General features: G+C 43.2%; 1 protein-coding gene across 2 annotated transcripts; it reads left to right on the forward strand.

The window, feature by feature from the left end:
* The first annotated feature begins 1,308 nt into the window (after nt 1-1,308).
* Nucleotides 1,309-5,757, forward strand: LOC309539225 (proto-oncogene Mas-like). Of its 2 annotated transcripts, none has more exons than XM_082235182.1 (3): nt 1,309-1,562; nt 2,926-3,037; nt 4,593-5,757. In XM_082235182.1, the coding sequence occupies exons 2-3, from the start codon at nt 2,942-2,944 to the stop codon at nt 5,559-5,561; spliced, it is 1,065 nt and encodes a 354-aa protein (XP_082091308.1). In that variant the 5' UTR covers nt 1,309-1,562; nt 2,926-2,941; the 3' UTR covers nt 5,562-5,757. The 2 variants fall into 2 exon arrangements, with proteins under 2 accessions (XP_082091308.1, XP_082091309.1); XM_082235183.1 differs by having other exon boundaries at nt 1,309-1,521.
* The last annotated feature ends 6,110 nt before the right edge of the window (nt 5,758-11,867 follow it).

Raw genomic sequence — 11,867 nt, forward strand, 5'->3', positions numbered from 1 at the left:
GAGGTTTTTAAGCAGAGTTTGGATAGCCATCTGTCATGTATGCTTTAGTGGAGATTCCTTCATTGCAGAGGATTGGACTAGATGAAGCTCAGGGTCCCTTCCAACTTTACAATTCTATGATCCTGCAATTCTGCCCATAGGTTTTGTATCCAAGTAAGAGCAACAAGCAAAATGTCACATAATGACTGCATATATTCTGGTTGGTGAACACTGACAGGAGATTTTTTTGCAGATCAAGAGTTGCTTTCGAAAGCTACAGTGGAAGAGTTTTGCATGAAAATAAATTTCAGAGTTGAGTAGTTAGTCCGCAATCATGCAAAGGCAAAATCTGTCACTTAATTTGTCACTGGCAACATATTTACTCAGTTCAGTTCTGCTAAATGAGACCCAGCTGCGCTGATAGAACAGGCTTTGAGAAGAAAAGAAGGAGGTGAAGAAAGGAGGTCCATGAGAAATCATGCCTGACGCAAAAGTACAAAGCAGTGTGATTAAAATTTGCTTATACAACAGAGTGGAAAAATTCCGAACCAAAAACGTTATGGATGGTGAGATTCAAATTAAAATGTTCCAGTCTAATGGAAATGTTAAATATGAATGAGACTAAAGATGCCTCTAGAGAGTCCAGTTTCATTTGTACAAGCATGTTCAGGTCCTAAAACCAGGAAAGGGGGCCTGAGAGACAAGCTATCATTTTCTCAAGTACTGGTGACCTGGGTTTCTTTGGATACCAAAGGAGGAAAGAGCATGTATGAAGTTGCATTGACCATGTCAAAAGTCTGGTTGGTTGGAGAAGAGGTTAAAAAAAATCACTTTCCTGAAGGTTGTTTATCAAAGGTGAAGCCAGCAGGAGAAGCATACAGGGATAGAGACCATTGTTTGCTACTAGAGTAGAATAGAATTACAGAGTTGGAAGGGACTGTGAGGGGCATCTAGTCCAACTCCCTGCAATGCAGGAATCTCTTGCCCAACGTGGGGCTTGAACCCACAATCTTCAGATTAAGAGTCTCATGCTCTACCGACTGAGCTATCCCAGGTGCATACTTCTTTTGCAAGCATATAGGAAATCCCAGGTTCAATACCCAATATCCCCAGTTGAAAGGATCAGGTAATCAGCGATGGAAAAGACATTTGCCCAAGACCTTGGGAGCTGCTACCTGTCAGAGTAAACCACATTAGATGGGTGGGCAAATATAAATAGTCTAGCCTGGAATGAAGCAGCTTCCTATGTAACACCATAGAATAGAATATGGGTGCTAGAATGCATGAATGACAAGTTAAGGGTGGGGGCATAGAATGCCAGGAAAGAGCAAGACAATTAACAAGTCAGTTGGTGACAGTTAGAGGAGAAGAAACCCAAGAGAGGACTGCAGGAGTAGAGGAAGGAAAAGTAGAGGAGAGAGAGGACATCAGGGAGGAGGGTGGAAGCAGAACAACAGAACAGATTCTGTTACATGAACGTTATCCAAGTAGCAACTGATAACAGACACTATTCTTGCCGAAACAACTTTTTTTTGGCAGGGGGTAGGTTTTCTTTATGTTTAAGCTTGCTCATTGTTACTACTGTAAGTTGATTATTTGCTTTACTATTTTCAGACATTTGTTTTGTTTTGTTTTGTTTTGTTTTTTGTTTTGTTTTGTTTTGTTTTGTTGAACATCCTATATAGGCCAAAGCTTGAATGTGAACCTGCAATTTGAAATTGCACCTGTCATGCATTGACATGACTAATACTGAGTAGTGACAATATTACTAAGCAAATGTGTGCTAGTCAACAACTTGGAGATGGGCCTGAGAGAGCTCAGATGTATGTATGTATGTATGTATGTATGTATTTAATTTACATCCTGCCCTTCCTCCCAAAAGATCCTTGGGGTGGCTCAGGGTGGAATTTTGATTATGCAGTTGCGAAACTGATACAATATAGCAGTTAAGAGCATGATCTGTGAATAAGACAGTCCCCAGTTCAACTTTATGCTAATTCATGAAGTCACTAGATGGCCTTAGGAAATCCACCATTTGCAATATGGGTGTAGTAACATTCCAGCTTGAAGATGGGGTTGCCGTATTAGTCTGCTGCAGCAAAAAGTAGCACCTTGAAGACTATTATGGCATGGGGCTTATGCCATAAGCTTTTGTGGCCTACAGCCCACTTCATCAGATGTATGATATGTTATTTTGAGATACAAGTACATATATATATGGGACGGGGGGTGGGGGCTGTAAACAGTGAGGACAGAGAAAAGTGCATAGTGAATGTGAATGGTGGCCATTCACAAAATCACTATGCAATCCTATACATGTCAACTCAGAAGTAAATCCATTGGGTGGTGTCAGGGAACTGCCATCGGCTCAGGGGGGAGAGGGGAAAAGCCGGATGGATTACAGAGAGCCCCCAAAGATCGTGGGAAGCAGCTCCTCCTCAGCGGAGGAGAGTAACTCAGCCGCCAGTGGAGAGGAGCTTCAGGGCTCGGAGGAGGCAAGGCGGTGCCAGGACACCTTGCCTGGGCAAAGCAGGGAGGAGAGAGGTCCTCCGTTACCCACGCCCTCCTTGCGCAGTAAGCTTTCGCACCGAGAGGGGAGGAGCAGACTGGGCGTCAAAAAACTACTTTGCTGGGGAAAGTTTAAGGACCGCCCACTCTGGATTCTGCCAGTGAATGAGCCAGCTATGGGAGAGTGGTGCTCTGGACAGATAAAGTTTATTTTGGCATCAAAAGCAAGGCTTCACAGCCGAGCAGGGAGGTATTTGCCTGCTTGCTCTCGAGCAACCCCTTGGAACCCTAACAGGTGGATTTCGAAGTTGTGCTATGGGGACTGCTCCATCAACATGAGTATTTCTGCTTGCCTGGTGGAACAATCTCCTCTCTCCTCCCCCCATGCAGTATGAGCAGTATGTCAGTCACTACTGATACTTTCTCTTTTTTTCACAGAAGAAAATAGGAAGGAATGTCATTGCTTCTTTGGATTGGGCTTTGGGGCCTCATCCAGCTGTCAGGAAGTGACCAGGTTTCTTCTGTTTCGACAAATTGTTCAGAAACAAAAGTAAGTGTTTTCTGCCACACGTATTGACCTGGGGCAGAAAAGGCACTGCCTGTCTACAAACCATGGCTTGCAAATTAAACACCAGTCCCAGAATGCAAGCTTACTTCTCCCCTTTCTGGTACAAATTCCTCCCTCTCTTCTCTAGTTTGCTATACCCACAAGCCAGGGGTTTTGTGTTGCGAACCGCGGCCAATGCTTACAAGGTCACCTCATGGTTTGTCAACCAACTTCAAAATATACCATGGACCAGAGCTTTCCAAACTTTTCATGCTGGTGACACACTTTTTAGACATGCATCATTTGGCAACACAGTAATTCAGTTTTACTAGCAAACCGGAGGTTAAACTAACTCCTTTCCAGCCCCAGAAGGAGCATGGGTAGTGTTCACGCGACACACCTACACCTCAGCCGACACACAATGTGTCGTGACACACAGTTTGGAAAGCTCTGCCTTAGACACTGGTCAAGTACAAGCCTGCTCAAGACAGAGCATTGTTATGTACTATGAATATATAAATCTGAGCCACAGGGGAGAGAATTTATTGCCACAAGCTGTGGATAGCCACCAATTCATAGGACTGCCAATGGGGATTACAAAAGATCATGGAAGATAGCTCTGAGCTCTAAACTCCATATTGATAGCTCAATGTAAATTCCATGATAAAAGCAGTATGCCAATTATACCTCTGAATAACAGTTGCAGGGAGGGCAAACAGAGCTGTCACTTTTAAATGCCACTTGTATAGTTTCTAGAAGCATCTTGAAAGCACTTGGAAACAGAAGGATGGACTAGATCAGGGGTTGGCAAGGCTTACCGGCCATGGGCCAGATCACTCCCACGGAGATCATCCATGGGCCAGGCCAGCACAGAATGACACCGAAAATCACGTCTGCACATGTCTGCGGCACTGGAAATTGCTTCTGCGCATGCCCAGACGCCAAAAATTGCACCTGCGCTGAAGTGATTTTCAGCATCTGTGCATGTACAAAAGCAATTTCCGGTATCTGCGCATGCACAGACATGATTTTTGGTGCCGCTTGGTGAGTCCCTGTGCCACAGGCAGCTCGGTTTGGTTCGGGGGAGGCTCCTGGGCTGATAAAACGGTCTTCGTGGGCCAGATTCGGCCCATCGGCCACATGTTGCCAACCCCTGGACTAGATTACTGATTATCAACTAGTGGGTCAGTGCCTACTAGTGGGTTAAGACCTGATCTAAGATGGTTCACAACAGGAGAACTACCACCATGCAAATATATGGTAGAAAATTAAGAAGGGTTTGGGTTAAAAGTGGGTCCTGGGTCTGGATACCTTTGATGGACCTTTGATCAGATCTTCTGTTTGCATGCATTCCTGAGAGAGAAATATATGCCAGTTAAGTTAGGGAGGATGTTGTGCTTTGCTGAGCCTGGCTCACTATTTGCAAGCTACACTTTGCTAGGAGGTGATATAGCACCTGCACTGGGTAACATACATGGCCAGCTTCCTTCTCCATTCATTGTGAATTGACTTTCAGCATTCAGTTCCAATTTTAAATTGTTGGCATTTGTCTCTTTAGGAGGACTTCCTTCTTCCTTCAGCTAACAGGACCATATGTGGAAGAGGCCAGCATCTAAGAAGTGGTGGTTTGAATATGACTGTACTGAATGCAACACATCTTCCCACTGAATATTTGCAAGTTTTAGAAAATATTCCCTGTCCATGTGAGCACACAAAGAACTTTCTGACATGCTTATTACAAGATCGTATGATTGCTCGTTTCATTATCTTCATTTTCATGCTTTGGCTTTTTGGGAACAGAACCATCTTCGTCTTTCTCCTCTTCCGTATTAGAAAGACTTTCTTCACTGTCTACATCTGGAATTTAGCCGTAGCTGATTTTGGTGCCCTGTTAGTTCTGTGCAGTATCTTCATATTCTTTTGCACTTGTGAGGATTCGAGTGATGCTCTTGTTAAATTGCTCCTGTTACTGGCATACCTATTTTTCTTCATGCAAGGTACTAGCATGCATTTCCTAATGTCCATCATTATTGATTGGTTCTTGGTTGGCCTCTTCCCTATTTGGCACCGATGTCACAGTCCAAAATATTTGTCTGTTCTCCTATCTGCTATTGTGTCTGCTCTTCTCTGGGCTCTGTCTTGCTGGCTGTTACTGTTTTTCAATTTGGGGCTTGACCCGCAGTCAATCATTATCATCACCTTAATGATCTTTGCTCCACTAATGGTCATCTCCACCCAGACACTGGTCATCAAGATCTGGCGCAACTTAGGTGAGCAAGGAGAACCTTGCACAGAAATTTTGCTTGGGATGTTTTTCTCCCTTGTCACTTGGGCCCCCCTGAATTTGTTCTTTGCCTTGCACCGTGATTTTGCAACCATCTCCTCATTGGCTTTCGTGTTCACTTCTCTGAGTGGCACCATCAACCCAGTACTTTACATTCTCATTGGGCAAACACTTCTTTCTGATTCAGGAAGTCTCATGTTGTACTCTAGGTGGGTTCCAAGGAGGGGAGGGGAAATCCACTAAGTAAATGAGAGACTTGCCATTTTGAGGTGGGGATGAATAATGGTGAGGAACTCTTGTCAACAGATACCCCCCCTTTTGTTTAGAAGAAAGGAAGTCTGTATTGGTTCTTAAGGTCTTGATGGGTTAAAGCTATACCAAGATGAATAAAGTGTGCCTAAAGAATATTTACTTGATAAATAAAAACTACTGTATGGCATGCACCTTGTTTCACTTATTTAGAAAATACCTTGGGATGGATGATAGTCCTAATTTGTAACTGGGTCAGCCCTTCCTCTGCTTAGTTCAAAGGCAGGAACCTTTGATTCAAGTAAAGAATCCATGGCCCCCATGTACTATCAGAGCCCCCAAGAAATGACACAGAGACTTCAGAGAGAAGTCAACCTATTCCTGTTTGACAAAGAGAAAAAAAGCATGCCAAATACCTGTACTGGGTTCTGGGTTCTGGGTTCAGTTAAGAGTTTGGGGGCCCTTAGAGGTTACACCACTGATTGGTAGAGTGTGTGCTTTGTATGAAGAAAGACCCAGATCCATCCATATCATGTTCAATAGCTCAGTAAGCAGAGCATGAGACTTAATCTCAGGATCATGGGTTTAAGCCCCACATTACGTGAAAGATTCCTGCGTTGCAGGGGCAGGGGCTAGGTAACCCTTGTGGTCCCTTCCAACTTTACAATTCTGTGATCCCATGAAAAGGATTAGGTCACAAGTGACGGGAAAGACCTTTTCTGGAAACCCTGGATAGCCCCTGCAGTCAGAGTAGATAATCAGTGGCAATCCCGGGCCCTAAAGAAGCCAGACTATCCTCCACCAGGGCCAGGGCTTTTTCAGTGATGGCTCTGACCTGGTGGAATGCTCTGTCCCATGAGACTAGGGCCCTGCAGGACTTGATCTCCTTCCGCAGGGCCTGTAAGACAGAGCTATTCCACCTGGCCTTCAATTTGAATTAGCCTGATCCTCTATTTCTTTTTCCTTTTCCTTGAAACCCTTCTGGGACCCCACATTTAAATTCTTCCCTGGTCTCCTTGCTGGCCCTAGTAGGACCAACTTAGCCAGTTAGTCCTGGTAATCATTTACTGTTAGTAAACTGGGTCACAAAGAGGGTGTTTGAAACCCCTTTACTATTTTGGCAGCAGAGCCTGTCTCCAATATCCCAGAGCTGCTCAATAAGCATGAAAGGGGAGCTATTTACTCACTGTGTACTCCAATGATAAGCACAAGGTGCTTCGGTTTCAAGACAATGCTGGGCAACTTTGGTCACGTACAATGGAATTTCATGGAAAACACAACTTAAGTCACTCCAAATTGTGGTATTGGAGCATTCCCAATCATTTGCCTCTGTGTGTGTGTGTGCGCGCGCGCGCACGCGTGCACAGGCACACACGCACACATTTAAGGCAACACATGGAGATCTGTATTGATTGTTGCAGTGCACCCCTAATTTTTATTGCCATATGATTATGAGATTATTGCATAATCTTAGGAGGCTATGTAATCTTAGAAGGAATGTGGCTTTGAGGGGGAGTGGCTGTGACAATCAAAAAGGGACCCTTCACACCTGAATTTGCCACTACACTACTGAGGTTAACACCATTAGTTAATTACAGGCAAAAGGAAGTTAGCATGTCAGCATGTAGTTTCCATAGATGTCAGTGCCTGGCAGAGAGTCCCCATCAAAAACATTACCACTCTGTATTCAGTCAGGGAAAAGAATGAAGCAGCAGGAAGCAGAGAGCAGACAATAGCTCAGAAACTGACAAGAGTATTAAGAGAACTGACAATCTGAGTGCCAGTGTCATTCTCCGAACATGCAGGGCACCGGCCGCGACACTGGGAGTACAGACTAGGACTAGGTACAATGGTAGCCGGCAGCATGGACAGAGACCAGGAGGCCACATCAGAGGACAGATGATATGAAGAGACAGGAGGGTCATGCAGGTCCTCCTGCACCCAGTGGCAATTCGTCATTCAAACAACACTGGTGTCGGGCACACAGCAAAAACTCAAGTGCATGAAGTGATAAGAAAGATTGGTGTTATTACAAGTGGCACCTGCAAGCAAATGTTTCAGTTGATACTTGAACCTGGGCACTGGAGAGGAATATTTCTGTGCCCTTCCTCCTGGTTTGGAGAAGGACAGCAGGAAAATCTGTCAGATCCAGTGATGAGGCTCTAACAGGGGATGGTTTCCCCATGTTGCAAGGAATTCAAAGGCTGGGTGCCAACAGGCCTCAATCCGCCTGGATAAGGGAAGCATAATGCACAGCTCCCAGGTGTGTGTTGTCCCCATTGAGTACTCCAGCAACTTCCAGGAGCCCATCAAGAGCCTGAATGGGTCAAATTTGGTTTCTCTTATTCTCCCATTTTTCCATTCTTTAATTCAGTTTAATTCAGTTTAATTCATTTTTCCATTCTTTAATTCTTTAATTCAGTTCTCCACATTTCCATATCAACTTTTTGTTTTTTAAAAGAAGAAAGCCCTCATGAAAATTCCTCAACTAATTTCTCCTAATATACATATTTTTGTATGCATATACATACATTAGCTGCTGGTGTGGTTATGTTGACTGATTTTAATTGTATTTATACTATTGTTTTTGTTTTTAAATCAATATAAGCTGTTTTGGGATGGTTTCTTTCCTTGAAAGCTAGAGCATAAATGTATCTGATGAATGAATAAAGCATTGCTCACTCTGCTGTCATCCATCTACATACATCTAATGACCCACACTCAAATACTTGCAGTTCCTTACCTTAGATTCTTTGTGAAGACTTCGCATCCCATACTTAATCACATTTATTCAGAAGTAAGCTTTATTTATTCCACTGTCGGTATATTTTGGATTGCTGCTGTAATAACCTAAGGATCTGTTTCATGAAATCATTCTAAAAGCTGCACAATTGAAAGGTTTACTTTGTTTAAAAAATAAATTGGGATTACTAAACCCTGGTTCTTGAGTTGCTGTTAAAATGTCAATTTAAATGTCAGTTTTGCATGGGAAATATTCCACTTGAATGTAGCCTCAGGTGATGAAAGGTGGCATTTACTATGCCAGGGCAAACCATTCAAACTGGATTTTTCTTTGACAGGAGTGGAGGTGGGGAAGAAACACTCCTCTCCAGTCACAAAGCAAAAACTGACATTGGTGAAATAATCACCATGTAGTTAATCTACCATGCCAAAGAAAGAAAGAAAGAAAAACTCAATCAGGCGAATTAGACCAAAATAAGATGAACACAGCAACAGAGCCAATGATTTGTCTGTAAACCTCATTTGTGGATCGAGGGCCCGACCCCGCTATGTGAAATAAATACACAAGGACACGTGATATAAGGTAAATGGGCAAGAAAAGGCCACAACTTTATGTCACCGAGGGTCGTGCCATGGCCTCCCGCCAAGCAGGCATCGGATGGAATACACGACCGCCAGATTTAACGGAATAACCCACGGTAGATAGCATAGGCGATGGCCACACCTAGCCCTTGACACAGCACAACACATGAATCCAATGCCTAACCTACCCACCAATACCACAAAAGTTGTGACGATTGCTACGAGGTAGGCGAAAAAACCAAAAGGCCTAATGCCAAATGGAAAAATTCCTACCAGGCCCCCCAGCCAACCAGGGCGACCAACCTAAGGTCCATAGCAAGGCCAAAAACCTATACCCTGAGCTAAATGGGAGTGGAGGGTGGGTGACTCGCTGAGGGACGACGATGAATGAGGAGGAGGTGGAGCTGGCACCACAGCATTAAGCTGCTACACACGCCCCCCGGAGGCACCTGGTTGGCCACCTCCGGTGGGCGTGGGCACCAGCCAGGTAGGAGGGGAGGGAGCTAATGCCCCCTACCAGGGGCGGAGCTCGGTCTCCCGCCCACAACCACTCCCCTCTCTTCCAGGGAGGAGAGTCTCTGTCAGGGAACATCCACGTGTGGAAGCAGACATCCATGAATGAATTGCCATGCTGCTTCAGGGAGTTTACATGCAAATAGGATCCTGATATGAATCTAGTTTTGTGGTGCACCCATTATTCTCACCCTCTCTACTGTGGGAAGTGGATGTCACTACACTAGGGATCGGAGAATATGTCAGTTTCTCTTTCTCTCGGTTTCTCATTTTTCTAAAATGGGGGAAATAAGGATGATATATTTTTGATAAATTGTTATGTTGAAATTCCTAATAAAAGAATATTTTTAAAAGAATAGTTTCAGGTTAAGAACGGACCTCCAAAACAAATTAAGTTCGTAACTAGAGGTACCACTGTATTTTATTTGCAGAGTCCACCATTGTAGTCCAACTGATCCATGGAAGGACCTTTATACTAGTTGAGAAAGATGGTAAATGAAAGATAGTAAATGAAAATGCATAGGACAGAGAAAACCAATAGGAACTTTAAAAGGAACCAAGCAATACATACGGCTCAGGAACATTCCAAAATTACCATTTGAAATGGTAACCCCCCCCCCCCCATGAACAGCAATTTAAAAACTTGTAAGTCTCAAATCTGCCTGAGTATATGCTTTCCTCCTTCTCTTTCTCCACAAACACAGCCTTTCTAAGGAGGAATTACATACAGCAATGCCATGTGCTTCATTGCCTTCTTGATTAGTAGGTTTTCTGGGTCACATAAGCTCCCCAAGGCCTCCACCATGTTCTAATATTAAACCATCTGGGATAGACTGAAGAAGATTTCAGGAAGGGCTTTTGCTCTTGCATGGAAAAATGATCACAAAGTAGGTCATTCCTTAAACTGATCTGAGTGAAAATAAGCAGGAGGTTGACTGTGAATTGGGAAAGGGAGATGCAAATAAACAACGTTCTCTGGGCCAGAGAACGTGACATTAATCACACGTGACATATCCGCACCATATATTTAAATCACTCTTATGTCACTTTAACCAGCGTGGCTTGGATTTGAACTCTGATCTCCCAGGTCAGGGGCCAACAATCTAACCACTACACCATACTTGCATTGGCTGGAAAACTCCAACCACGGCAAATGGCAGTTCATGTCCTGTGTTATCATCACAGAGTAGCTTTCAAAGGCAAAATTTGCTCTCTACAGAGCAGACGGATATCGACAATATATCCCCATTTACTGCTTTCCTTTTTAGCCTGTTCTAAGGATTTGACACAGCAAATTGACCTTTTATGTTTGATGGTAATGACAGTGTATGAATCACAGAACAGAAAGCTCATCAGAAGCCTAAAAAAAGAGGATCCAATTTACCCTGAATATCTTCCTTAAGATGTACAAGAAGTCAGGGAAAGAGGGGGGAGAATGAGAGTGACAGAGTCTAAATTTTCATTAAAGATCTGCAACCACATTTTTTTTTTCTTTTACAGATTGCAAAATGTTCTGGCAAGTTTGCCAATGTACAGCATTCATCATATATTTCCTTGTGATACTTTTGATATTGCAGCTAATTATAGAGGTGTGACAATAATGATACAGCTGGCGGTTGTGCAATTGTTTTTGGTTCAGTAATGGCAGCCTTGGTAGGGGAATCAGGATGTCCCCACAAATCTGACCCCGCATTGCCATTGACTAAACAACAAACAACAACACCCACACAATTTCCAGAAGCAATATTGTCATCGTATCAGTTTGATGCCCAGAAATCTCCACAATGTGTATACAGAAACAAAATAAATGCAAGCTAAGTCCCAGCTGTTTACCTTTTTTCTTGCACATGAACAGGCTAAGATTCCATCCCTCCCTGAACTGTTTTTCACACCCAAATTCAACTCCATTGAAAATTCACCACTTCATGACCTTTGCATTTAATGGTCTCTATATGAGACGTTAAAACCTAATTAAAATTACATGCTATTAAATGCTAGCAGCTTAAATTTTATAGATGTTGTTCATAGGGTTGCTGCATTCAGTCCCAATAAACTCATTTGTGTATTTAATTATTAACATAAGAGGCAATAAATGTCCCATTAATTCCACTTTAAAAGCACATGTAAAAAGTTCACTATTATTTGTGCTTACTTTTTGCAAAGGGTGTGCAAGACATTTGAATGAATCCCAAATCCAGAACCGGAGAGGGGCTGCTTTAGACAGATTTGGGATTGTTCAACCTAAACCAGTCCAGAATCAAAGCAGGGATCTCCAAAGCATTTTGGGCTGGTGTTGAGATTTGTATCACATGTAAATGTACCAAGTACAAAAGGAAAACCACTGAACTTATTTGTCTGTAATTTGTTGAGCCTGCAAATTTCATACAGTTCTGTGAAAAGAAAACAGTTATAGTCTTTTTTTAAAAGAAAATAAAAAGTAAGATTCCATAGTAGTGACTGTGG

The sequence above is a fragment of the Podarcis vaucheri genome (assembly GCF_965113315.1).
Source record: "Podarcis vaucheri genome assembly, chromosome: 8".
Lineage (NCBI taxonomy): Eukaryota > Metazoa > Chordata > Lepidosauria > Squamata > Lacertidae > Podarcis > Podarcis vaucheri.